This window comes from Lynx rufus, unplaced genomic scaffold (genome assembly GCF_022079265.1).
Source record: "Lynx rufus isolate CCGP_SWC_20201006 ecotype Redwood Valley unplaced genomic scaffold, mLynRuf1.p SCAF_15, whole genome shotgun sequence".
NCBI classification, from domain to species: Eukaryota; Metazoa; Chordata; class Mammalia; order Carnivora; family Felidae; genus Lynx; species Lynx rufus.
Genome location: NW_025814829.1, coordinates 53227884 through 53255657, shown reverse-complemented (window position 1 = coordinate 53255657; position 27774 = coordinate 53227884). Strand labels below are relative to the sequence as shown.

The window sequence follows — 27774 nt, the reverse complement described above, 5'->3', positions numbered from 1 at the left end:
TGCTTTCCCTTGGTTTGCCAGGAAAGACCGGCAGAGACCAGTGCCAACGTGGATGACTCGGCACCCCCCTCGGTGGCCCAGCTGGCTGGGCGGTTTAGGGAGCAGGCAGCCGCTGCAAAGGAGGTGAGTCAGGCGTCTTCCGAGCCCCTCTTCTGGAAGGGGGCTGGAGGAAGGGGAAGTCTGGGTCAGGCCCAGAGGAGAGGGAGGGAGGAGGCTTGGTAATTACCAAATTAGGAAGAGAAGCCAGAGAGGGGTCCCTCTGAATGTGAGGAATGTGGCCATGCTGCTGGCCTGTGCAGGATCTTTCCTCACCAGAGTGAGGCTTACACTGTGGCCCGGAGCGAGGAGACAAAGGGCAGAGAGCTGGAAAGATGGATGCCTGGATTCATTTCCATCTCGATCATCCACTGTGGGAGACTTAGATCTCGCCCAGCTGTGCCAGGCCTAGACTGGTTCAGGATAAAGAAATGCCCATCCTCAGCCCTGCCCCAGGGTCCAGGAATCAGGAGCAAGGCAAGAGGGGGACAGATTCTGAATTGAGAGTTGAAGAGGAAGAGAAGAGTTACAGGAACGTGCATTCAGCTAGGAAGCCAGGGGTCCAGAAGGACAGGGATCCAATGATCAGTGGGCCCCAGAGGGATCCTGCTGGAGAGGACAGAGTAAAAGGGGGAGATTTGGGCTACATTTTCTGGAGCCACGCAGTCTGAAGAGCTCCTTAGGAGAACATGAAGGAAGGGCACCCCAAAGTTGGGGGGTGGCCCCTTGGGACAAAGGCGCTGCTATCATGCTTTTTTAGGTACGGTGTTTTGTGCTTTTGTTTCGCCATCTGAAAAATCAGTCCTTGATTTCTAGACGTCGTAGGAATGTCATAAAGGGTGAAGAAGCTAGTGTTGGTCTAGGGTACTGGCAGCGCCTGGAGGCTAGAAGCAGATATCGGTTTGAGATGTTGTTTCAGGCCAGCGAACGTCAAGTCAGGCTCCAGCAGCAGCAGGACTGGGACGGGAGCCTGGGAGTCAGAGGGGCGGACGGGTGGAGAGAGTTCCTGTGTATGGCTGGTGGCAGGCAAGCCTTCCTACATCTTTTCTCCTCCAGACATCCCTGAACATTCCTCAACCAGCTTCCACTTCCTCCTCTTCCTCCCTGTTGCCTGATTACCTCTCTCTCTTTTTCTTTCTGTGTGTCTGTCTGTCCCCCTCCCTCCAGACGCCAGCCTGTAAGCCAACAAGAAGGAAACCACCCTGCTCCCTCCCCCTGTTCCCCCCCAAGGTAGAGCTGGGCCAGAACGGTGAGGAGGTAAGTGCCGTTCCAGGACTCAGGGGACACCGGTCATGAGTCTGCCTTCTCCTTCTGACGGGAGGGGGCACAGGAGGCACACGTTCAGACCTTGACACCTGTGCAGGGAGTTTCTCCCTTTCAGATTGGGGGATGCATCTCCTCTTACTGCTTCTAGAATTCTTTACTTTGGAGACCAGGTTCCTTCCCGCTCTCTCTAACGGAGCCTCCTTCAGGGTCTGTCAAGGACAGGAACACTGTTTCTCAAGACTGAGAATTTCAACAAAGAGAATGTGCTGTAGAGTATTATGTTCTACTCCAGGTCCGGTTTATATGACCTTCCTTGTGGAAAAGACACCTGGAAAGAGACGCAGCACTTACATAAGGCAGAATTGCCACATGAGCGAATGCCGTGGTTCCGTGCTATCCTGCAAAGACTGGCTATTGTTCTGGATCGTTGGAAGAAAATCAGAGCGCACAGAAGCCTCGTTGCCCTCACATATAAAATAGCCAATGTTACCAACACAAGGAAGGTGCTGGCATCACAGATCATAGCCGGCAGTAGATTCCCAAACTGCATGTGTACCGACCCTTATTTATCTAATTGTAGCTGTAGGAGTGACTTCTCCGTCCCCCATCCCAGCAGCCCATGAACTTTCACTGTGCTCCCGTCACACTCCTGCAGAAATGAACTCACGTGTTCTCTCGTCCAGTCTGGGAAGCCAGCCTCTAGAGAAAGCAAGCAAGCCAAAGACGGTTCAATTCACAAATCCCGCTTCAACTACCTCCCTCCCCCTTCCTTTCTGAGGACCAGCAGCCTGACAATAGACACTAGATACCCGTGTGACCTTGAGCACGTATGTAACGAACACGAGGAGAGCAGCCTTTCCCACCCAAGGCTTACAGGCCAAAGCCCACCAGAGAAAGCGGAAACGCGCAGCTGCCCCTGATCCAGTGGGGTGGGGGCGTCTAGAGCCCCACTGCTCAGAGATCGCTGCCCCACACACCGAACAGCAGCCTTCTTCTGGAATGGGAACCCCGAGAAACACGGTTTTTAAAAACTGAGTCTTTTCTGTTGGCATTTCTTCAAGCACTGACTTGATGGTTGTGTGGCATCATGGGGTTATTAGCTCGTGCTATGGCCAGATGCATACCGACAACTTCTCTTTACCAAGGGTCAGCTTCTCCTTGTGACTTTCAGCCCCTGGGCAACAGGCTGAGGCCTTGGCCATCAGGAGCCTCCTGTGAGGCTACCCCCTGATGACCCAGAGTTGGCCCTGGAGAAGCCACCATACTGCACTGAGCCTTCTTCCTTATTTGTGAAGTAAGACAGGAACACTAACCAGACAGATGATGGGGGCCAGATGGGGGTGTTTTATTCTCTGGAATAAAAGCAGAATGAGTCAGGTTAGTTTCCCGGCTCTGGGAGAAATAAACCTACAGGCTCATCCCATGAGGTACCGCCCAGCGGTTAAATAGCATAGAAGGGCCAAGGGCTGGATGAGTAGGAGAGTGGATGTTAGAGGAAACAGTCCTGCCTGGAGTGACCGGCTGCTTGCACATAAGAAGGACATCGCTTCCAGGATCGATGACTTTTTGTCACCTTGAAAATCACACAGAAATACAAAGAACAACCAGCTTTGTGTGGCTGGGCTGGACGGAGTCTGCGGCCTGCAGTTCTCCACTTTACGTTCCCACGGCGTGGCCTTGGGGAACCTCAGTGGGGCCTGAAGGGAGGGCCCCAGTCGGGCTGCCGCTCAGTCCCCGAGGCACAGTGCAGGGAAGGGTCTGTCCATCCCTTCATTCCCGCCCCCTCCCTATGCCTGCTCAGGCCTGAGACCATGGGGTGACCAGGAGTTACTCCTCTCTGGAGAACCCAGCCAAAAGGGTATTTAGTATGGCCGTAAACCTTGCCTTGTCTGCCAGAGAAGGGCCGAAAAACACTCCCATCTGAAAAGTCAGGTTCATGATTTCTAGACATTATAGGAACATCATGTGCAGATATGAATATACACCCATAGAGCTTGAGGCTGGTTTTTCTCCTTCGGTGGTCTTAGGCCCAGCCACCTGCCTGGAGTCCCGTGTTAAATGGCAAAGGAAATGCTGCCACCTGCTGCCGTTCCTAGGAACTGCACTAGCGGCTATTTTGGAGTCCTCCTGCTTTGCTGTTCAATTCCAAGCAATAAGGATCTTGGGGAGCATGAGCTAGGTTCCCCGCACTATCCTATAGCGAAGGGGCTGCGTGTATTGAATTTTCACTCTCTTCAGAAGATAGTGGTCAGGGAGCGCCTGGATGGCTCAGTTGGTTAAGCATCCAACTCTTGATCTCAGCTCAGGTCTTGATCTTGGGATCGTGAATTCAGGCTCCATGTTGGGCTCCGTGCTGGGTGTGAAGCCTACTTAAAAGTATTACATGGGGGCACCTGGGTGGCTCGGTCGGTTGAGCATCCGACTTCGGCTCAGGTCATGATCTTGCGGTTTGTGGGTTCGAGCCCCGCGTCAGGCTCTGTGCTGACAGCTCGGAGCCTGGAGCCTGCTTTGGATTCTGTGTCTCCCTCTCTCTCTCTGCCCCTCCCCCACTGGTGCTCTATCTCTCTCTGTCTTTCAACGATAAGTAAATTATATATATATATATATATATGTATGTATATATACGCGCACACACATACACATATGTATATATATATGTATGTACATATAGTGGTCAGTTGAGGAAGAGAAGAGTTTCTGGTATTACAAAAAGCAAAGTTTGTCAGCAAAATTGTTGCTGCACTTCCTTAAACAGTATCTTTAGAAATAGTGGCTCATGTGAAATTTCACCATAGAGCACAGAAGTCAACTGATTTGGGGCCGGCAGCTCTTTGTACTTGTCACCAACACAAGGCGCCTTGAAAACTGCTCCAGGAGTATGTGTGACAGTGTCAACTCATGGAGCCAGAGGCACCTTCGAGCTGGAGGCGTTCTGAGAGTCATTTATTCTAACCCACCTGCCTGGGTGTTGGTGGAGGAGGCTGAGGCCGGGGCACCCGTCCGGCTCCTGTCAGAGCCAGAGTCCCGGCTGGTGACTGTCCCACTCCAGTGCCTCTTCCTCAATGTTGGGCCTTAAAAGGGTCACAAGGAGTTGAACTGAGTAAATCCTCCTCCTTCCGTCACTAAAATACAGTCATCTCACTCAATAAGTATCTCAGAATGTTTCCAGGAGATTGGTGTTCTTCTTTCTGTGATTCAGCTAAATGAGTCCACGGGGGCTGGGGCAGGTAATGTATGTGGGGTCTCTAAACTGTAGAAAAATCCCTTTTGTGCCTTGGCCTCTGCTAAACAACATGGAAGTCACCACCATCTTCTTCACCATCATCATCATCATCAGTGTCCTCCTATACCTGTAGAACCAGACTCAAGTTGCAGGGATTTTAGACAAAACAAGAAGGGGTCCATCTTTTTAGATACAATAAAATACAGACAAGGTTCCTGACCGACATTCATCACAAACATATCTCCAGCTAGCAGAACATAACGTATGGTTTTGTTTTTTATTTTTAAATTTCTTTCAGTGTTTATTTTTGAGAGACCAAGAGAGTCAGAGCACGAGTGGGGGAGGGACAGAGAGGGAGGAAGACACAGAATCTGAAGCAGGCTCAGGCTCTGAGCTGTCAGCACAGAGCCCGATGTGGGGCTCGAACCCACAAGCTATGAGATCATGACCTGAACTGAAGTCGGACACTTAACCAGCTGAGTCACCAGGGTGCCTCCATATGTATGGTTTTATATGTATGTATCAGCCATTGATCGCTTCTAGAGGCCAGAGACCATATCGTGTTCATCGTCGTATAACCAGGCAAGACAATGCCGGGAATGTAGTAGATACTCGGTAAATGTCTGCTTAATCGAAATGAACGACGTTTTGGAAAATGATAATCTATAAATAACACTATTGGTGGTTTGGATTTTCCAAAATATCATTAGTTCAAGGGAGAAATTTCAGTTAAACCTCTGTAAGCTTTCACCTTTGGTCTGTGGTGTCTTCTGTTGTTTGTACAAACAGAACAAATAGTCATTTTGCCCTTTCTCTCTGGAATTCCCTCCCGTCATTGGCTCATGTTGTTGAAGGTCAGGAGGTGCAGATCTCATCCCCTCAGCCATAGTCTGTTGTCTCATAATGACCATGAAGTCATCCTTTCTGGAACAGGAGACCACCTGTGTTTCAGATGTCTGTCCAGCCTGCTCTGATTCATAGATTCAAGTGGTCTTATACCTATGAGACGAGGGAGGGGTGGTGGGGAGCCCACCCAGGCCCAGGCCCTGACCAGGTGGGTGGGCTGCTGAAAGCTAAGTGGGAAAGCGGTGAAATCAACTTCTCCTCTTCTTTCACCTGGGCCTTTGGGGCTCCAGCCAGAACCCCACCTCCCTTCACCTCACTGATTCCGTTGTTTTGGTCCATTTGCTCTGTAGAAATCACCGCCCAATGCAAGCCACCCTCCTAAAATCAAGGTGAAGAGTTCGCCTCTGATTGAGAAGCTTCAGGTAAGTGCACAGTGGTTACCCATTGCTACTTCTGACGCCACCCCACCTCTTGTGCAACATGTGCACGTCTTTGGGGCTCCTGGGGATAGCACCATCTGTCACCTGAAGAGTTGATCTCTGATAACCAGCTGTGAAGGATGAGGAGCCCTATCTAGGGGCAAAGAGCTAAAATAAACATCATGTCAAGCATGAGCTCATGAAGTTAACAGATCACGGTGGTTGGCGGATAATGGGATGTCTCAAGAATCTTACAGGAAAAAGACATTAGAGCCCAAGAGACACTCCAGGACTAGCCAAGTCCTCCCAAGCAAGGCCTGAATGCCCCCACAAACTGTTTCAGCTTTACACAGGGCTGAAATTCAACAGCTAGGCATTGCACTGACATGGCAGAATCCGTTGTTTGGAATGCCCGCCTGTCCGTCTATCAGCTTGTGAACCCAGAGCCCTCACCGTTGCACCACAGCTGGCTGCCTTTCCTGGGGATAAAACTGACCGTGCGGCACTGTACTTGAGCTCGCAGCCTTTTGGGGGAGACGGGATTTTCACACGTAGTACAATAAGAGACTTAAAGGAAAGGAAACCCCAGAGGTCTAAATGGTGTGCTTGCCGTGTGTCAGTTCTTACTCCTCTAAATCAGAGTTCCTCAACCTGGGCAGTGTTCGTGCAGGCGGGGCACTGCCCTGTGCATCGCAAGATGTTTAGCAGCATCCCTGGTCCCTACTCACTCAATGCCGGTAGCACTCTCCAGAAGTTGTGACAATGAAAGACGTCTTTGGGCATCTCCTGGGAACACAGTTGCCCTCCACCGTCGCCCCAGGTGAGAGCCGTGCTCTAGAATTTTAGAGCAAGAAGAGAGAAGAGTGGGCAGGAGTAATTAATGAATGCTTTATGAAACACCTACACCCTGAGTCGGTCCTCAGGGATGGGTGGCTAGAAAGGAAGGAGGAAGGTGCCCCTGGTGTGGGACAGCGTGAGCCAAAGCGCAGAGGAGAGGGGCATGTCTGGATAGGGCGTGTGGAGGACGCAAGAGCTTTCACCACGGTCTCTGTGCTCCACCCAGGAGAACCGTAAGGCTCCTGCGCACCGTATCCTCTCATCTGGGCCCGACTGGGAAAACCTAGTCAGAAATCACTGTTAGAGGCGTGCCGAGACAAGTAGCTGCCGCTTCTACGGTTCCACCTCTGGGAGAGCCCGGGCCTGATTTCTGGTCAAGAAAAGCCTCTCTGGTTTCTGGCCTGAGCCCGCCCTGTGGCCGGTGGGAGGGGACTCCCTGAAGGGTAACTCCTGCTGAAAAGGCCTGATGGCACCGCAGCAGCAGCAGCGGGGAAGGAGCTTCTGCCTGTGCAAGGCTCCCGAGTACGTACGTAAGGAGGGTCTCTCAGAAAGGATCCCGATGCACAGCCGGCCGAGGGGTGTAGCCCGGGACCTGCACCTTCGCCTTCCTGCAGCCCACCTCAGCCCTCATCCGAGTGCCGGAAGTTAGTTCCCACATGCTCTGTGCCCCGCAGTCTCGGTCTCCTTCCCCTTTCCCGTCAGTGAGGAGCGTCTCTGGGAAGCTCAGCCACTGAGAAGAAGGTTGTGATCACTGATCCTTCAATCTCATTAAGAACATCAGCAACAAGGAGCGCCTGGGTGGCTCAGTCGGTTAAGCGTCAGACTCCGTCTCAGCTCAGGTCTTGATCTCAGGGTCGTGAGTTCTGGAGCCTGCTTTTAAAAAAAGAAGAAGAACAGAATGACAATTTGGCCAGATGCCATAGGAGCCCTTACTTTGTTGGGAAGGGGGGGGGGGGTGGCCAAGAACTAAGAAATGCATCACCAGCTAGACTTTCCTTCTAAATACTCTATTAGATGAGTTATGAGGTATGGTTTTTCTTCACTGGACTAGCCCATAATTCCAAGTTCAAGTTTCCTGCTGGCTAGCAAAATATATTTTATTTGCAGGCAGTCTTACAGAGGGAGCTTTCCAGCTTGAAGTTGGGTGGGGAGGGAGACCTCTTAACTCCCAACCCAAGTGTCCACTGCCCTGAAGCCGTCACAGGCACTCACCATGTGCTGCTTTTTGCCATGGTTTGGGCTCACAGCGTTGCTATGCAACCTTCACGTTCTTAATTCTTACCGTGACTGAGTTTTGTCCATATTATAAGGCCTTTTTTTTTTTTTTTAAGTATATTTATTTACTTGAGAGTACAAGTCAGGAAGGGGCAGAGGGAGAGAGAATCCCCTGCAGGCTCGGTGCTGCCAGCTCAGAGCCCAGTGCGGGGCTCAAACTCACGAACTAAGAGATCATGACCTGAGTGGAAATCAAGAGTCCAATGCTTAACCGACAGCCATCCAGGCGCCCCTGCTGTAAGGTCTTTCTTAATATCACAGAGATACTGGTACTTTCCTAAACAAGAACAACAGCGTAGAGTCCGCAGGTCCAAAAGCACACAGTTCTCCTGGACAGCAGAGCCTTGGCTGGAAGAAGGGGGCACTGAGAGGGCTCTGGAGGGAGGGGGGGGAGTGTGGAGCATGAGTGGGTGATGGCAGGAGCGAGTGCCAGGGACCAGATCATGAAGGACTCAGGCGGTCATGCTAACCGGTTTGGACAAATACAGTTCAAGACTCAGGCTATTTATTGGACTCACTGGAGGTCACACAGCTATTAAGTGAAACATCTGAGCTTGGCAGTCAGGTCTGTCGGTGTGGAGAGCCCCTGTACTTCCCACTGCGTCATCTGCCCATCACACCATCCCTTCCGGGTGAGTCCTCCCTGCTGGGCCGGGATCTGGAGACCCAGAGGGCGCCGGAGCAGGAGGACTGCCCCTCGATGGCGCTAAAGAGGACCCAGTGCTCACTGCAATCCACCCCACAGGCCCTCCTGCACCACCACCTTCTCCACTGCCACAGGCTGGAGCTGGGACCACCTGCCTCGCCCTGCCCCCCGCCCCTACCCAGCTCTTGGCTCCCTCAGGCCTCTGTTACCTTTGGGTTACCTCTCCCCTCTGTTGCCCTCCGGATGCCCTTGAATGTGGTTTCACCTGTCCCGCCATGGCCCAGGTGGGGCACACACTGACGTCTGCTCCGCGGGCTCCCTCTTGGAAGGGCTGGGCAGCCTGCTGTGTCCACCACTCTTCTGGCCATCTACCAACAACGCATAAGAGACCAGCAGAGCTGGCTTGAATCCCAGGGCAGGCTCCTTCGCCACCTTCCTGATGTTCGCGATCAGAACAAAATGGAACACACAGGTCTGTTGTAGAGGGGAAGGTTTTGTATGCCAGCAAATAGGAGGCATCCGGTAGGCGGTGGCTACTATTGGCTCTGCTGAGAAAGTTGATAAAGGGCGTTGACTTGCTGTGAGATCGTGTGCCTGCAGGTGCTACTTTGGCCTCTTTGTGTATAAGTTGGAGCTGTTCCAGGGCATTTTTGTTGGATCCAAATCGGTACTTTCTGGGCCTTCTGGAATGCAGCCTGCGGTGAGCCAGGTAGCCAGAGATGGCTTGAGGAGGCAGTGCTTCCAGGGGTCGGACGTGACGTGACTGGATAATTGGTTGGGAAGTAACCCAAAAAGCCTCATGTTACGTAGTCGCAACCAGTTCCAGGCCAGGCACCCAACAAGCTCACGCAGACATACCCATCTCCCACCCGTTTGAAACGTCTCACCTTTTCTCGGCAGGCCAACTTAGCTTTCGATCCAGCAGCCCTGCTGCCTGGCGCCTCACCCAAGAGTCCGGGACTCAAGGCCGCGGTGTCGCCATTCCAGAGCCCGCCGTCCACCCCCAGCAGCCCTGGTGTGCGGTGTCAGGCTGGCGAGCTGGAGGAGGTGCCGGTCAGCTTTGACCAGCCTCCGGAGGGCAGCCATCTGCCCTGCTACAATAAGGTAACCTCTGGGTCCGAAGCGCTGTGGCCCTGTCCGGTGCCAGTCCTGGATTTTCTCTGCCCTGATGTTGTCTCGGGGAAAGGAGGACGCTTTTGAGCTGCAGTCGGAGTTGGTTTCCAGCAGAGGGAAATTTCTTCTGTTGCCGGTGATCTGTGACTGAGATCACCCCTCTGCCTAGCCTGCCTCTCATCCCCTCTCCCAGTAGCTGTGCCGCTCGCCCAGAAAGCACAGTTGGGGGGTGGAACGCTCTATCCTTTGTGGGGAGAGGGGTGAGAATTCAGGACCGACCCCAGATGCACAGAGAGTCGTGTCAAAAGCTGAAAATAAACGCTAAAGGCCCGATCGGTGATTGATGCAGAGGGTGGGCAGGGTCACTGGGACTCCAGAACACTCTGTTCTGGCTTGATGTTAATACTTCTAAGCGACCCAGTGTGGGTTTAAATCATTCTTACTGCAGCCTGCCCGTTAAAGAACATCCAAACGGTTCCCTTTGCAAAAAGATGTACCTAGGGCCCATTTCTGTAGATGCTGCCCTGATGTGTGTGCTTCCTTTCATCAGATCCTCTGCCTGATGCCATACACAGTACGAATCAGAGATATTCTCCAATACAGCCCGTGCAGGTGTCCAGCAAATCTGGGCCAGAGTCAGGCAAGGGCCGACATAAGGGGGGGTGTGACTCCAGGGAATGGCAGATGGATATAACTTCAAAGTTATAGATGGAAAGAGTGGGGTCTTTTGGGCCATTCCAGAAAACCCATCTAGGGGAAGAAAGTCACATGTGTAGAAACAGGTAGGACTTGTTTCTACTGGCGCTAAGGGAACGGCCTGGAAACAAACTGGCGCTAAGGCTTGAGTCTGCTGGCCGGGGATAGGTTGGAGATCCTCCAGCCCAGAGTGAGACCAGGGAGAGACCCCTGACAGCAGAGAGGAATCCAGGGGAGAGCCTCGTCTCTTCATAAGGTGCTCTCTGGGGAGGCTAGGGAGTCGGGGCAGGGAGGGAGGCACTGCCCCCAGGTTGTAATACTGGAGGCCTTAGCCTTCTGACAGCAGCAGAGTGAGGCAAGGTTATTCCTGAACCCTCTGATCATGAGGGCCGGGCGGAGCCTTGATAGCTTGTAGGGCTGGCAGCACCAGGGTCTCGGGAAAGGGCCTAGGAAGCCCTTTTAAACCAAGTATTGACTCCAAATTTCTGAGAAGGAACTAGAATTGACAAATAACCAAAATGTAAGCCAGTGGGAAAATCAGATTTGAGGTTTATAAAAATAAGATTTCATCTACATATAAAGACTTAAATAAGGACACATCACATGAATAAAGTAGGGCATCCAGATAAACATTTCCGTTGAAGTTATGGCCAAGTCCAGTGGGCCTACGTGAGGCCTGAGTGATTCCCAGAGAGGAGAGGATCTCCAGGCAGCTCCGTTGGACGCTTCTAAGGCATGGCTTCTGCTCACGGTGGACCTGGTTCCTGGAAAGCAAAGGCATCTAGCTGCTCAGCTTTCCTGGCATTAGCCAGTGCTGCAGAGGGCCAGGAGGGCCACGCTGGGGAACGGGGTGAAGCTAGTCACCAGCTGTCCAGCGGTGTGCCCATGAGGTCCCAGAGCAAGGCCAGGCCATCAGCAGGCCCTTAACCCTCTCCTCTGTTGGGTTCATCTTTGCCAGAGTATAATTTCCTGAATGCTAAAACGTGACTCTTATTCGCAAGAGAGATAGATTTTATTCAGCTTGTCAATTTAGATGGTAAAGCTCATTCAGAGAACGAACAACCAGTTATTTATAGGCAATTGAAGAAACAGATGTTAGAATCCAATTGCTAAGTTAGACATGAAACTGATGAACGTTTCACAGGATAATAAAATTGGAGGTTATCCTTTTTAGTGGAGGGAAAGCATTTGCGTTTTCATGAGACAAAAACCTATGGGTTACCATGTGCTTTCACGACCCCCCTGGGGCCCTAGCCAGTGATGCATAGCACACAGGGTACATTCTCCTGGAAAATCAAATGACCCCTTGACAGCTGGCTGACAGAGCAGTGCTTTGGACGTTGAAGGAACATGCCGTCCTCCTCTTGGCCTTTTTTTACAGGCTTCAGATAATTCTTCTTCACCTGTTCTTCCAGGTGCGGACAAGGGGCTCAATAAAAAGGCGCCCTCCCTCCAGGCGATTTCGAAGGTCTCAGTCAGACTGTGGGGACCTGGGAGGTTTCAGGGCCCCCGAGTCATCCCAGGAGAATGGTGCCAAGGAAGAGAATGGGGATGAGGTGTTCCCATCCAAGAGCAAGGCCCCGGGGTCCCCGCCGCCCAGCGAGAAGCCAGTGGGGGAGCTGGGGTCCCAGGAGAAGCCTCCTCTGAGGAGGACGTCCAGCAGGACGGAGAAGCAGGAGGAGAAGGGCAGAGCCCCGGGGGAAGCCCAGCATCACCAGGAGGCTGTGGGGGGCTCTGAAGAGGAGGCCGGCACCCGTCCAGCCAAGGAGGAGGCCCTTCAACCGGCCCCGGCCTCCAGCCCGGAGGCAGCGAACGGGTGCAGGAGCCCCGCGGAAGAAAAACCAGCCGGGGAACAGACAGAAAAGTCTGCAGAGGTGAAGGAGGAGAGGGCAGAAAATGAAGAGGGTGAGCCCGGGCAGAAGAGCCAAGACACAAAGGGGCTGACGGAGGGAGCTGCGGGGGAGGCCCCACCGAGCCCCCCTGGAGGAGTGGAGGGCGGCCACAGCTTTGAGCAGGGGAGAGGCGAGGAAAAGGACGAAGAGGGGGCCGTTCTGGAGCCAGGCTGCGACCCCAGCGATGAGGCCCCCAAGACAGAGGTGAGTGGCCGGCGTGTTCCCCTGAGGAGGCAGGGCCGGGGCCAGTGCGTGCCTGCTCACGCTTCCTCGCAGATGAGCTCAAGTGTGCAGAAACACAGGCACTGGGTTGAGACAAGTTGTGGCAAATGTGAGGGGACAGAGGGACAAGAAAGGAGGCCCGTGCTGTCTCCACCTTCCTGCCCGTTCGGAGGTCTGTTGTGCTGTGGGTGTGTGTGGAGACCGAGGTGACTGAGTCAGGGCCCTGGGCCCAGCTTCCTGCCGGAGGGGCTCAGAGATGAAGGGGGCGCACCTTCCCCATCAACTCGGCTAGTGTGGGGGACCAGCAGCTCTTCAGGGCACTCTGAAGAAGGCGGAATGTGGCAGTGGGCAGGGAGTTGTCTCGGGGAAGCTCGAAGCACAGGCAAAGGAGAAAGTGTGTGTGTGTTTAGATCATCTACTCGTGGCTAAAATTACTCACCTCCTGTATTCAGTACCTAGGGCTGCCATAACAAATTCCACAGACTTGGGAACTTAAAACCATAGAAATTTTATTTTCTCACAATTCTGGAGGCGTGGGCAGTGTTGGTTCCCTCTGGAGGCTCGGAGGGAAAGTCTGTCCCGAGCCGGTTCCCTAACTTCTGATGGCCGCTGGCACCCCCGGCCCCTCCTTGCCTCTCCCAGCATCTGGCAGCCGTCAGCAATCCTCGGCATTCCCTGGCTTACAGACCCGTCACTCTCATCTCTGCCTCTGTCTTCATGGGGTCTTTCCCTGGCTCTATGCATCCCCAGCCCCCCTCCTTTCTCTCAGAAGGACACCAGGCATTGGATGTAGGACCCACCCTAAATCCAGAATCATTTTGAGGTCTTTCATTACATCTGCAAAGATCCCAGTTTCAAGTAAGTCCACATTCACAGGTACCGGGGGCTAGGATTGGACGTATCTCTGGGTGTGCATCCCACTACGCCTCCCCATCCCCTGTCCCACGATATCCCAGTGCACTCAAAGTAAATCCAAACCCTTTGTGAGGCCCTGCTGCTCCCAGGTGCCCCCGATCCTTCCCCTCACTGTGCTTTAGCCACATCAGTGGTCATTTGGTTCTTCAACTATACCAAGCTCACTCCCTGCTCAGAGCTCTGTCCCGGTTGTCCCCCACTTGGGACGCTTCCCACCCATCCTTCGGATGTCCCTCGGGCCTGTCTTGACCACTCGGCTACTCTCATCCACTGTTCCACTTTGCCATCACGGTGTGTATCACTATTTGACACGCTCTTACTTATTTTCTTATCATCTCTCTCTACTTTTTCCCCGTCACCGATCCCCAGCATTTGCCACTAAACCCAGAACATTGTAGTTCTTAAAAAGTATATTTGTTGAGTGAATGAACGAATTTTTAAAAAGGAGAAAACTGCTTGACCCGAAAGAAATAATCTCTAATGATAGAACTAGACATATCAGAGGGGTTGATGTGTTTGGGGGCAGGGGAACTCACCGGGGACCCTCACGTTATTCCCACCCAAGAGAGAAGGTGTGAGTCCCAAAGACTCTTGAGGTATGACTAAGACCCCTCTGGCTGGGCTGTTAGACAAAGATGCTTCACGTTTCTTTAACACCGTCCATTATAAACGCATGATCTGATCCTGTCACCTGGAGACCTCCACCAGGTGTCCAGAACGCAAACACGTGCCTCGGATACGGACTTTTTTTTTTTTAATGTTTGTTTATTTTTGAGAGAGAGTGTGTGTAAGCAGGTTGAAGGGCAGAGAGAAAGGGACAGAGGATCCAAAGCAGGTTCCGCACTGACAGCAGAGAGCCCGATGCGGGGCTCGAACTGACGAACCGTGTGATCACGAACTAAGCCAGAGTCGGACACCCAACCGACTAAGCCACCTCGGTGCCCCTCAGATCCTCACTTCTTTCTGACGATGAAGCCACTGAGTCCACGTGGCCACCTGCCGGTGGCTGCTGCCTCTTATTTTCAGGTTAGGAGGCGCCTGTCTTCCCAGGAGAGCTTCCCGTCTCACTGGCAGCATCTTCTAGTCTTGAAGGGTTAGGAAGTCACCCTGGTGGAAGAGCTTCAGGGAGGTCTCAGGTAGAGAAGGCTTCCTGCAGAAGCTCTGGGAGCTTTGGCACAGGCTCACCTGGACCTCTCGGGTCACTTGTATCTGACAGCCCTGGGGAGGGAGCCGGGTGCCCGCACCCTCACGAGCGCTCTGCTTCCAAACCCAAGCCCGGGTCCCAAAGAGTAGCTCCCCACCCCCACCTCTCTGTCCTTCTCCCCCTCCTGACCTGTCACGGAGGCACAACACTTTGGTATCCTTCTTCCAACCCCCTGGTTTTCGAGAGGAAGGAGCTGAAGCTCCAGGAGGGGCATGACCTTGTCCAAGGTCACAGAGCTCAGTGTTGACATGACGGACACGGGCTCTAGTCATCAGAATGAGCTACATCACACCGCATCTCTGCACATCCGCGGATTCCTTTATCCCGGGAGGCATGTCGACTCCCATCCTCTTTGTCCCTCTCAGTGATGATGACAGATAAAACAAAGAGATGAACAACGACAAGACGGGAATAAATGTGATTCTTCCCAGGGAAGGCAGCCCTGTGTGAGGCACAGAGGACGGAGCAACTCCTTCAAGAGAGAGCAGGGGAAGGCCGCCTCAGTAGGCCCGAGGCATCGGCGCTGTGGAGGGTTAACCGCCTGTGACCCAGCCCCTCACAAGTATTTTAACATTTGGTGCTTAAAGAATGAGCCATTCTGGGAACTCCAGTCCTGGAACAGGCTGGCTATATCAAATCACAACACGGGCTCTGTTTACAGGCAAAGCGCCCCCGGAAAGAGGGCACCGAGTAAGATCCGGCTCCCACACTGTAAATAAACTGAACAAGTGGTTCTCAGATGCTTGTTACGTACCCAGTACCGTGCAGGGCGCTCAGGTGATGCCAGAGATAAACTTACCCCAAGGACGACACTCAGGATGTTTGACATCACATTCAAGACTTCGTAGGAGCAACGTGCTGGCTTCCTCGCTGCCTGGTTCCACTGCTTTTCCCGGGCATTCTCCTTGATCTCTCAGGATTTGATTTGAAATTCCTTTCTCCCTCAGCTGATGAGATACCACCTTCTCCTGGGCCTCCCCTGCCTTTAGAACTCTGTTTACTTTTTCCTCCTGGTTAAGTGGGCAGGTCTCCGAGCCTCAGTTCTTGGCCTGTCTCTCCTCACTTGGGAACACACTCCTGTGCTTTCCCTCTTCAGCCCCTCCCTTAGCACCTGTCCTACACTGAGAACTTGGGGGGGGGTCACAGGGACCAGGTCCATGGCTGTGCTATCCTGCACCTTCATTGCCCTCATTTATTTTGTTTTATTTTATGTTATTATTTTTTATTTTATTTTATTAAAAAAAATTTTTTTAACGTTTATTTATTTTTGAGACAGAGAGAGACAGAGCATGAACAGGGGAGGGGCAGAGAGAGAGGGAAACACAGAATCTGAAACTGGCTCCAGGCTCCTGAGCGGTCAGCACAGAGCCCAACGCGGGGCTCGAACTCACGGACCGTGAGATCATGACCTGAGCCGAAGTCGGATGCTTAACTGACGGAGCCACCCAGGCGCCCCAATTATTTTTTATTTTAGAGAGAGACAGTGCATGTGGGTGGGGGAGAGGGGCAGAAGGAAAGAATCATAAGCAAGCTCCTTACCAGGGCTCGATCCCACAACCCTGGGGTCATGACCTGAGCCGAAATCAGGAGTCGGACGCTCAACGGACTGAGCCACCCGGGTGCCCCCTTCATTGCCCTCTTCCCATTGACCTCCTCTCTCTCTATTAATCTGCAAAGCTAAGCCACCATCGCGCCACCTTCTTTGCCGAGACTCGTGCGTGTCACTGTGCAATTCACACGGCCATGCTGCCTGGATCTATTAGGAACTCTTACCAACTGGGCTGAGCCAGTCTTCACCCACATTCCTCAGTTACTCCTCCCCCAGCCCCTCCCGCTCTGCAAACGACCTCACCTCCTAGGTGACTGAAAGGAAGAGCAGCTGGGGCGCTGCCTGCCTCAGACCCTCAGCGTGTGAATCCGAGAACAGGTCCCTACTTGCTCAGACGAACCCCCATCTGCTGTGATCTGGCTTCCCCCAAATGCCAGTTGGTGGACATTTTTACAGGACGCTTGTAGAGTGTGTCTGTGCATTTTAAGTGAGGGGTGACACTGGGGATTTCATCCATCCATGTATTCTTCCGCGTTTCTAGCCCCTCACTAGCTCAGCCCCTTCTGCCTACAGACATGCTCTGATCTGCCCAGTCCTAAAGAAATAGCCCCCAAGTCTGCCCCTTCCCTATCGCTCTGTCTCCCTCTCATTTGCTTCCCCTTGTGATCTCGCTCCGAACTAAGAATTGAAGCTCTAAGTGCCACCAAAGACTGGTCATCCTCACCTCTGCCAAGGGGCTGATGCTGGCAACCTGTCCCGGAAGCCACCTCCCTCCCACCAGTGTCCGTCAGCGCTGGGCCACCCAGCCAGCTTCCCTCCCTCCCCCTCCTAAAGAAGAGCTGCCACATTCTGTCCTCAGCCCCGGCTCCCACACTCTAGGTGTTGTGTTTTGTGACTGACCCCTAAGGTTGGACCTCACCACCAGCCACTGGGCCGCTCCTGACTGCTTAGCACCAGCCTGGCCTGTGTCCCAACCCCACACGGACAGGGCACTGTGCTCGGATGCCTGCCAGCCCCTCACGCCCAGAACCAAACTCCTCCTGCTTGCTGTGTCTTCACTTGTATTCTACTGGAACCCACAGGGTTCTACTGGTTTCCTTTGTTCTCTTTAAGCGTTTCTGCTGATGAGGTACTTAATTTCTCCCAGCTCCCTGCCTAATCATCTGGGTCTCAGGGAGTTTCCCATTTGGTGCCTTCTGCTGTCCCTCCATCTCCACCGTGGCCCCAGCTCTGCCCTTTCTTGTCTCTGCAGTCACAACCCACTCCGAACGGAATCCCTGGTCTCCAGACCCGCCCTGTACACGAGCACCAAGCTCATCATCCCGAAAATGCCACCTCCGTGGCTACTCTCCTACCGCAAAACCTTTGATCCCACTTGAGTTCACCCTCCTCAGCATGCTGGACTCCCCGCATCCATTCCCTTTCCCCTGTGATGGCGCGGGACTCCAGCCGGCCCGCAGCACCCTGCATTCCACAAGATGCGACGCATCCTCCGCCCCCCCACCAGAAATGCCTGCACCCCAACCAAGGTGACCTTCACTGCTACCCGGAAATCCTCCCACTGAATCTCGGCCTTCCATAGGCCTTCCCCGACCGCCCCAAGGACAAACACCCCCAGAGACTCAGGCGCCTCCACACGCTCAGTATAGTGCACTGGGGGGGCCAACGGCACATGCTACCTGATGCCTCGGGTGCGTTCATAAATGTCTCTTTCCCAGCCAGAGAACTCACGGTGGTAAGGCCAGCTCATCCCAGAAGGAGCTAAAACTAATACTTTTGGATGAGTGTTGAATAAATAGCTATTTTCCTGTCCTTTTACTAAGTATCCACCTTCTCTTTTCGATTCCTTCTGTTCTTGTTGCACTTTTATGCCACCAAAGATCTTGGAGCAGTGTAACAGGAAGATGAAATTTAGTGGGTAAGCAGCTAGGGCAGGAAGGACATGGAAGTCAGGCGTCAAGGAACAGGCAATGTCACCTAGTAGTTGAGGGCTCAAGCTCTGGTCCTTGGTTTTGAATCCTGACTCCATTACTTCCTAGCTGTGTGACCTAGAAGTCACTTGACCTTTCTGTGCCTTAATTGCCCCACCTGTAGAACAGGGCTAATAGAAGTACCTAACTCCTGTCGCTTTTGTGAGGAATAAATGGGTTGATGCATGTAAAAAAAAAAAAAAAAAAAACTACATCGAGCACATAGCGTTATTATTACCGTCACTTCTACTGGTGGTACAATTACTGCTCGATCTGGCATCCCCAAGATGTGCTGAGGATTTTCCCCACCCTCTCTTCCTAACTCCTTCTTTCCTCCTCTGTTCACAGGATGACACTCCTGTCCAGGACACTAAAATGTGAAGAGCTCCTTGTGCCTAGTGATGCAGCTGCTGGAGACCTCTCTTTAGAAGTAGCAGCAAGAGTAGTAGCAGCAAATGAAGCCAAAGGAGAATTTCGTGGAGGGTCGGAGGCCGCCTGAAGACAGAGCGTGTTATTTCCAGGTCTCCACGCTGAACGTCCCCTTGCAGACAGATCCGGCAGAGGGCAGCAGCCTTGTATCAGCCTGAGTTTGTGTCACTTACTGGACTTGGTTAAAAGCAGACAAACAAAAATTATTTAAAACCATTTACTGTGGTGACAACTCCCAGGAATACTGGTCAGCTGCGGGGCCTGAATCCTATCCACACCCACCTGTCCCTGCAGCTGACGTCGGAACTGGATTCTGATTTAGCTAATCAGATTTTGTTTGTGTAAAGTGATACCCTTTTTACTGTTCTGACAAGTTGTTACGATTCTCAGATGTAAGTAAGAACAAATTTCAGACCGGCTAGGAACAAAAGAAAATAGTGTCGCTGGAAATATAAATCCGATAAGTTACAGAAGACCTTACGTTGTATCAAGACCCGGAGACAACCTCTCAGCTTCATCCAAATTTGAACTGGCCAGCAAGTTTTTAATCCTTGGACTGGAAAGAGATACTTACTGCAACATTAAAAAAATAGGTATCTGTTCCATCCAGGGGGAGCTTTTACTTTTGGGTAGTTTTCTAGTTGTTGGTACACTGGGAGGTGACAGGCTTAGCGGTCCCTCTTCTGGCGGGGGGGGGGGGGAGGAGGTGGAGGCAGGGAGCAAACCTCATGGAGAAGCAGATGTCAAGAGGTTTCACGGCTCCGTGTGCTGCATTTGCTGTGTGCAGAGCAAGGAGACCTTAACGATGCCTGCCCTCTGGGCCTGGAGGAATGAGATTTGCACTTCCAGGAGGAGATCTTGAGCATGGAGTAGATTTTTCCTGGAGGTGCTTTGAGCATCATATTTTGAAAGGTACAAAACTAGAACATCCTTCCTAGATTCCCTGGGAAGCTGCTCTGGAATCAAAGCCCAGGCTCTCTTTCCAGACTCAGGAGGAGGGTTGGGTCTTCAGTCTTCTCACTGGGTAGCTTTCGCTTTAATGTTCTTTGTGGAAAGTGCAGGGGCTTTGCAAGGAACGGGCCTGACTACCCGTTCCTTGACTAATACCCTCCTCCCCTCTTGATGCACTCGTGCCCAAAGAGGTCAATCCACATAAATGTTTAATCTTTAGGGTTGGTTCTTACTCAGATTCGAGTATTTCAGTGTCTCGTTGTGCTGATGAGGTAGGTGGGCAGTTGTTTTTCTGGAGGCCTGTTAGACCACCTCCTACCCTGACTCAGAAAATAGTCCTCCAGACAAAGGGCCTTATGTCACTGCTGGTACCTCTATGTTTTCATCCTGTTACAGTTTTCCTAATGCCAGAATAGTGTTAATACTTGGGATATATATTTTTTCAAAACTATTTTTAAATACATGCGTCTTCTAAAACTTGTAACATAGTCAAGCCCAATATTAGAAGTTTTATGTTTTCGCAGAATTTTGGAGAGATGTGTGTTTCAGTTAATTTGAGGTCTATATAATGTATATCTGTCCATCCAATCATCTATCTATCTATCATCAACAGAGATGTATACACCCCCCCCCCGCAAACGATTATATATGTCTTTGGGTTATTTCTACACGCACGCATATTCAGACCAGAGTTTAGTGAATGTGTGCATGATTATGAGCATGTGTGACATAAAGGGGACATCTGCCACTTTCCTTGACTTGAAAAAGGACTGGAACAGAAAGCATGGGATGTAGATGTGAAGATGAAACGATTTTTTGTCTGGAGCGGCTACACCTTACAGCAGCAGGTGAGTAAGGAGCAATACAAAATGACAGGAATGTGACACTGAAGGAGCAGGTGTGATGGGGTCAGAATACCTTTCTGTCTGCCTGGGTCCCTATTAGTCACATTCCTGAATCTCTTTTGTGAGAAAACAGAGACCCTATTCCCAGAGGTTGTCATTAGTGATGGGGGCTCTCAGCAGGGAGTTCACAAAGTGCAGGAACCTCAGAACCTCGGGTCCTGCCACAGGCTAGGCCAGCTGGTTATCACTCTCCTTTCCCGAAACAACTCTGATTATGTGTTGCATTTGCAGATCTGGGATCTCGAAGTTGAGGATCAAAGGAATCTATGGCTGTCTTAGGTAGCTCCAGGTCCTTACCGGGCCAGGAAGATTGTATTTCCTTCGGGCTTCCCTAATAGGCTTGAAAGAAAACACTGGTTCTTCACAGCTACAAGGCTAAAGAAAGGGGGCAGAGTCCCTCCTCCTGTACCTTTGTCATCCAGCTTGAATTTTAAATTGTGTCCTTCCTTTCTCCAGAAACGGAGCAAGGAAAAAACCCCGGATGCTTTGAAAGGATATGCCAGTGTTTCATAGGGGGCTGTGACCCTGTTTCAGTTGCATGTGGAACCAGATAACCAGATGACCACAAGAAGCCCCGGGGTCTGAGCCCTCCACTCTCCTCACTGAGGTCACCCTGAACCACGTTGGTTTGGGCCTGTGATCAGTAGACTAGACAATAAATATATGTCCAGTAAAAGGAAGAAACTAGTGGACAGGCAATCGGTTCATCATCTTCTTTTGATTAAATACTTTAGGGAGTGTAATAGTTTAGTTGAATGAATGAGGACCTTCAGTTGCTAATGAAAGAAGCCCAACTCAAATTGGCTGATGAAAAACAAAACTATATGAATCAACCTCTCTCTCCCTCTCTCCCCCTGCCTTTCTCTCTCTCTCTACCTATATACTGAGTAACATACAAATCCATGGATAGGCCTAAATACAACACTCAGTATCAGAAACCTCTCATTCTTGGTCTCTGCTTTCCTCTGTGTTGGCCATATTCCCAACCAGGCTCTTCACAGCCTGCAAACCAATTGGGAAAAGCAGATTCTTTTCCGATAACGGGGGGGGGGGGGGGGGGAGGGGGGGAGGAAATCCTGAAAAGGTTTTCTATAGGCCCCTGTGGATCACATGTTCCTAGCTGAACCAGTCTTTGTGACCAAGGAGGTGCAGAGTTCAGATTGGCCAGGCCTGGGTCACATGACACCACCACCCTGACCCCCTGCCAGGAGCTAAGGGTCAATCCTGTGCAATCTGCAAGGACTGTGAATGGGAACAACAGAGCTCAAATGGGGTGCTGTTACCAAAGGGAATTATGCTGGGTAGGCAAACACACACACACACACACACACACACACACGCCAGATGCGTCCAACAGGGAAATCCCAGACACACCAAACTACTATTCCATTGTTTACTAAAGAATTAAATTTGTTTTAATCAACTTGATGCTCTATGGACCAGGTAAAAATAGTATGAATAGCATGCTTCTATATGATGTGTGACCAGATGACTTCTGAAGATACCAAGACCACTGAGCAAAATGCAAGCGCTACTCAAATAAAATGGAATTTCTTTTCATAAGCCACCAGTGAAAATGAGTCTCATGATTTCATGGAATAATGTATTGCTTGTCCAGAGCTAACCTGGAGCTCCATGAGGGTAAAGACGGTGTCTGTATTGTTCTTCATTGTGTATAGTGCCTCATGCGTTATAGGTGCTCAATAAATATTTGTTAAGTAATGAATGATTGAATTGATTTCAGAGCTGGAGTAGGATTATTTTCAACATCCATCGCTACCCAACACCTCCCTTATCTGATACCAGATGCCTGAGATGTCATAATTAGCCCCTGATTCCACTGGCTTCGGTCTTCTTCCCCAATCAAAAGGCATGTCCTGAGAGAAGGAATAGTTTAAGTCTCCTTTGTCATCCCCGCTTGGGTTGAGTTGGTTCTTGAGATCCTCCCCAGATGGGGTTGAAAAAAAGAGCAAGGTATAGAAAAGTCTAGGGGCAGGAGACACACTTCTCTCACCTCCCGGTATTGCTTGGGGTAACCCAGGTTCCCTCTCAGTCCAGTGAGGTCCCAACCCCAGTGATTATGGTTGCTGAGAAGACGTTTATTCCAGCTCTGCCCTCAAATCCCACAAATCTGTGGGAATTCCGGAGAGGCTCCACTGTGGTCAAATGGGGCAGGAAACCGTGGTTCTTTGAGACCCCACGGAGGAGGAGGAGACAACGAGTATGTTTCATGCTTCTCAGTGAAAAGGGAGCCACCAGGGCAAAACCATCCCCCTCAAAAACAGAAGCAAAAAGACTTCTTATTCCTTCTAATCCTTCTAAGTTGTGGGCTTTTCTGTGGGAGCTGCAACACCCTGGTCCTGGCATTGCCAGGGAGATGCCAGGAGGGGCACATGATGCAGAAGGAAGGGGTCGAAATGAGCAAGGGTCCCCCCTGGGTACTCCCGTAAGTAATGACTCTGGCCCTTCCTGGTGTGGTTTTACATACAGATTTCAGGAAAGTACTTGAATTTAGGCAAACCTGTCACGTCAGTTATCACACTTCTCAACCGCCTCTTTTTTAAAAGAATGAGTGGACTGGATTGTACTGGAATGTACTGGAATTGTCTGGAATGTACCAGCATTCAGAACAAGACTCTAGGATGATTATATATGGCTGGTACTCAAAATAATAGGACTTCCAACACTGGTCACTCCTGTCGGACTATCTAAGGAAGCCGCAGGTGTGGCATGGTGCCGGGCACGTCCCCATCACAACTGCCCCTGGCCCCTCAGGGGTGACAGTCACTCACTGACCACCTCTGGAAGCAGCTGGCATGAAAAAGGAAAGGGCCTGCTTTGCATTGCCTCCGATTCTGTATCTCCTGTCTTCCACCAAGCACAAAGAAAGTTTTAAGCCCTCTGTGTTCCTTTGTGATTTCAAGATACTCATTATCCTTATTTTTTTCCCTCATTATAAAAGCAGTACATCTTTATTTTAAACAACTTGTGGAGGAAAAGAAAAATAAGCAAAAAATTGTAATTCCTCTACTTAGAAATCACTGGTGTTAAGATTTTATGGATTTTTCTAGTTTTTAAATCTGTGTATATATATGTATATATATACACACACATATATATATTTGTTTTGTTTTAATTCTTGGTTGTAACAAAATTAAGATCTTACGATATGTAATTGTCTATCTTTCTTCCTTGTCACACACTATCATGAACAATCACACTTGTTGCCCATGGAAACCGTGCACTTCTGTCCTCTTCTCCCCAGCCAGTAACTTCCAGAACAAGACCAAGTGTGTATGAAACAGAAGGAAAATAAGATGTGCTGGTGGAAATGGTGTTCTGGCAGAAGGCAGTTCTTGTCACAATCTAGACCTTGGACGTCTATCCCCTCTAGGACTTCGTGCATTCTCAAAGCTTAAATCAAGTGAAAACTTGGGAGTGAAAACGCTCAGGCCCAGGCAGCTCCAAAGATTCATTTCTGATGATCCAGGGACTGCAAAATCCAGAGGAAGGCATGAGATAAACCTCAGAAAAAGAATCACCGAGGGGAAACCACATCGAAACCCAGAGATGTGTTTAGTAAAAAGTAGCTGAAGCTACTATGGGATATTGGACTGGAGCCTGGAAAAAGACGCATGTGCGAGCAGATTCAAGTTTCTGTTTGGATCAGGACATGGCCTGCAGTGGTGAAGCAGATCTGGCAGTTGTGACAACTGCGGTGGCCTGAGAGGCAGTTGGTGCCTAACCTCACAGGCAGCAAACAAGGCTCGGCACCCAGTCGAGAGTCCAGTCCCGGGGGCCGAGTGAGCAGGAAGGTCCCTCTGAATGGCGGAGCCGTATGATTAAATTGTATTCTCATTTCCAAAGAGTAACCGCATCATGGCAGAACCAACGCTGCACCGCTGAGGTCTAGATTGGGTCCGAATTCAGTGGCACACAACCATTAATCATAAAATAGGAACCTAAGTGATGTTTAAAGCCGTTCACAGTTTCAAGGCTGACATCCTCCCAGCGTTATTCTAATCATCTCTTAATGGACCTTCTCTAATCTCCCCATCTTCCTCTCGTGCATCTGACCCCAAGTCAAAGGAATCTTTCTTCCGTCGGACTTCTAACATTACCGTCATTCTCAAAAAGCCTCGATGCCCCCAAATCCCTTAAGTAAAATTAAAACATCAAAGCACGGGTTTCAAAGTTCTCCAAGAACCACCAGTCCCCTTCTTCCACGCCAGTTCCCACCTTACTTGCTAACCAGCCAAGCTAAGCTCATTGGCATGGAATTGCCTCAAGAGCCGGAGAAGTCGTCAGAGGACAAAAACGGTCACCTCCTTTGACCTAGAAATCTGGACAAGGTCAGATGCGTCAGTCAAGTCACATTGACATGGATGAAATGTTGGACACCACTTAGGGTCCCTTACAGAAGAAGGAGATCATGCTGCATTGTCTCGCTGGTGCCCTCTGAAGTCACGGCAGACAGCCTAAGGGATGAGAAAGCAAGCGTGGGAAATTCAACAATAACCTTGAGAGTGGACACCGGCAGAGGCAGGAGAGGCCTCCAGCCTTACCTCCCATGGCACCTGGCGAGGGGAAGGAATGAGCCCCAGGAGGGGGCTCCAGCTCAGGCAGGGCAGAGTGAGCCCAGCGAAGGCACCGTCTCAAGGAGAGGGCAAAGCGGATCGCTCAGGACTCTGCTGAGAGCTCCTCCCGCCCCGCGGTCACCCCTGAACCCACCGCACCCCGAACCTGTCCTCAAACTACAAAGGAGTTCGAAGCTCTGAAACCTCGGCTCAGGAGGAGGAGGATAACCTCAGACAAGGAGAGGGTGTCGTTAAAAGTCTGACCGGCCATCAGAGCAAATAGAGGGCTTGGCCGGGCTGCCCTCCTCCGCCACGTCCTCGGGCAGGGCTCTGGGATCACTACCGGGTCAGATTCGGTTATGAGAAAGGTTTTTTAGTTTTGCTCTCTGATTTGAGGGCTTTTCACTTGTGTCCCTCCGCCCCCGCCAAGGGCGTGAGCTCAGGTCCTGACCTTCAGTCACTGAGAGACACCCCAAGAGCCCGCTGGCCTCAGGAGGAAGGGAGAGGGGAAGAGCAGAGAAGCTGGGGGAAGCGGGGAGCTTCCAAAAGGTGAAGGGGCAAGAACACTGACCCCTCGGGAGAGCTGACAGCTACGGAGCAACGGCTGCCACGGACCCCGACTCAAAGGAAGCTTGGGGTCCTGAACCTGGCCCTCCGCAGCCCTGGGAAGAGGCGGGCGCCGGGGGCGGGGCGCCGGGGGCGGGGCGCCGGGGGCGGGGCGCCGGGGGCGGGGCGCCGGGGGCGGGGCGCCGGGGGCGGGGCGCCGGGGGCGGGGCGCCGGGGGCGGGGCGCCGGGGGCGGGGCGCCGGGGGCGGGGCGCCGGGGGCGGGGCGCCGGGGGCGGGGCGCCGGGGGCGGGGCGCCGGGGGCGGGGCGCCGGGGGCGGGGCGCCGGGGGCGGGGCGCCGGGGGCGGGGCGCCGGGGGCGGGGCGCCGGGGGCGGGGCGCCGGGGGCGGGGCGCCGGGGGCGGGGCGCCGGGGGCGGGGCGCCGGGGGCGGGGCGCCGGGGGCGGGGCGCCGGGGGCGGGGCGAGTCGAGGCCCCGCCCTCCCGCAGCAGGGGGCGCCCGGGCCGGAAGTCCTCCAGGCCCCTGCAGCCGTCTGGGCGCCTCTCGCCTCCGCCCCACCTGCCGCCCCTTCCGAAGCCTTTCTAGCCCACCGCCCCGAGCGAGCTACCTAGCGTGTGGGGCCTGCGTTTCCTTTGCAAAGGGAGACCCGTAGTGCCTACGGGCGGGACGTGGCGAACATCCTGCGAGCTCCGTACCTGCAAGATCCCATGAGCAGCCCTGGGAAAGTTAGCTCTTAACCCTCCTCCGGGGTTTCTTCCGCGCCCGCTCCGCCCGCCTGCTTTCAGCAGCGGGCTGCCGTCCGAGGGCACGAACGGGAGGCTGAGCCAGGCGCGACGGTCCCCTCGCGCCCAGCGAGCACTGACGGCGGCGAGACGCTGCGCGGCCGGCACCCCGCGGGGCCCCGCACCCTCCCAGCCGCGGCCTCCGCGCCCGCCGCTACCGCCGTGTGCAGCGTAGACCCGGGCGCTGGGTGGTGTGGCTGAGGCGAGAGGGGTTCCGAGGCCCACCGCTGCGGGTGCACGGTCCAGGCGGTGGGAGAAAGGTCGCAGGTCGGGTCGGCGGGAAAGGCGACGAGAGGCGGGGCGAGGCTGAAGGGAGGCGCCGGGAACCGCTCTGCCGAGAGTGGCTCGTTGGTCTAGGGGTATGATTCTCGCTTCGGGTGCGAGAGGTCCCGGGTTCAAATCCCGGACGAGCCCAGGCTTTTCTTTCTCTTTCCCTCCGCACTTTACACTTTCATTCTTTTTTTTCTTACTCACACTTATATGAAACAGAGTGCTCTGGTCCCTTGAGCTCGAATGTTGATTCCCCCAATTTTGCGAAGCAAGAAATCGAATGGGATCCATTCGTACCGAATGGCCACGGTGCGTCGGAGAGCAAGGGGGAGAACCACTGTACCCTTACAGCACGCGCGCTGGGAAAGAGAGGCGCCTGGTGCAGAGTCCTGGTCCCCCCAACACCCCCGCCGCACGTGGGCAGGGCGCCGAGCACTGGTCGGTCCGCGAGAAGGGGCGCGCCGTCCACCTGCCGACGCCCAGCACCCGGCCCGCGGCTGCGGACAACCGAGAACGGAACTCTGCGTCCCTTGCCCACGCGCGCGACTCGGGAACTGGTCGGGGTAGCGACAGCGTTTCCAAAGTGTTAAAATGTCTTCAAACTTTCTACGTTTTCACGTTGTCTTTTCATGGTATCGGGTGTAATGTTAAAAAAAAACAAAAACAAAAACCTCGATTTCGTGTTTTGCACCAACATATACTTATTGCGTGTATTGCTCTAAGATTCAGAAACTTTTTAATTCATCAAGAAGTTTTTTAAAAAGGAGGGCTCGTCCGGGATTTGAACCCGGGACCTCTCGCACCCTAAGCGAGAATCATACCCCTAGACCAACGAGCCGATGTAGTTGCCTGCTGCCTGCTATACTAAAGGAAGGGAAAGATACTTTTTCTGGCGCCCCCAAGTGGTTATTTACATACTCTGTCTCCAGTGTCCGTATGGTTTTGTGTTCTAGAGTTTTCTATTTTCCTTTTTAACTTTTTATCTTTGAGAATCCGACACAGAAGAAAACAAACCGTCTCGCTACCAGCGTAATATTTACCTCTTATTTCGAAAACCGTAAGTCTGTTTATATTCATCGCTAATAGATCGCAGTGTGTCTGTTGCAACGTCCCTGTGGCAGGAAAATCCTAGACACTTCCCCTTACCGTGTTCTGGACCTTGCGCTTTCTAATAATAGTAAAATTG

The 27774-nt window shown here is 52.4% G+C and overlaps 2 protein-coding genes, 1 long non-coding RNA gene and 2 other non-coding genes across 7 annotated transcripts in view; 3 read left to right on the top strand and 2 right to left on the bottom strand.

Annotated features, from left to right (window-relative positions):
- Window positions 1–22116, top strand: part of RCSD1 (RCSD domain containing 1) — a 75905-nt gene extending 53789 nt beyond the window's left edge. For 2 of the 3 annotated variants that reach the window (XM_047077061.1, XM_047077059.1), the window contains exons 2-7: window positions 22–123; window positions 1204–1293; window positions 5722–5793; window positions 9449–9652; window positions 11773–12453; window positions 18458–22116. In XM_047077061.1, coding sequence (XP_046933017.1) covers window positions 22–123; window positions 1204–1293; window positions 5722–5793; window positions 9449–9652; window positions 11773–12453; window positions 18458–18490 — 1182 coding nt within the window. In that variant the 3' untranslated portion in view covers window positions 18491–22116. The remainder of the gene's footprint in view (window positions 1–21; window positions 124–1203; window positions 1294–5721; window positions 5794–9448; window positions 9653–11772; window positions 12454–18457) is intronic. The other variant, XM_047077060.1, reaches the window with a different exon arrangement.
- LOC124510253 (uncharacterized) lies at window positions 20278–26334 on the bottom strand. Its single transcript, XR_006961657.1, has 2 exons — window positions 26232–26334; window positions 20278–24872 (listed from the first exon to the last, which is right to left on the bottom strand). It is a non-coding gene; the product is annotated as an uncharacterized LOC124510253 (long non-coding RNA).
- Window positions 26335–26660: 326 nt separating this feature from the next.
- TRNAP-CGG (transfer RNA proline (anticodon CGG)) lies at window positions 26661–26732 on the top strand. Its single transcript has one exon. It is a non-coding gene; the product is annotated as a tRNA-Pro (tRNA).
- Window positions 26733–26888: 156 nt separating this feature from the next.
- The window catches only part of MPZL1 (myelin protein zero like 1), a 72538-nt gene continuing 71652 nt past the window's right edge, over window positions 26889–27774 (top strand). Inside the window, exons 1-2 of the mRNA XM_047076470.1 lie at window positions 26889–26897; window positions 27013–27151. Of these exons, the coding sequence (XP_046932426.1) occupies window positions 26889–26897; window positions 27013–27151 (148 nt within the window). The remainder of the gene's footprint in view (window positions 26898–27012; window positions 27152–27774) is intronic.
- Window positions 27355–27426, bottom strand: TRNAP-AGG (transfer RNA proline (anticodon AGG)). Its single transcript has one exon. It is a non-coding gene; the product is annotated as a tRNA-Pro (tRNA).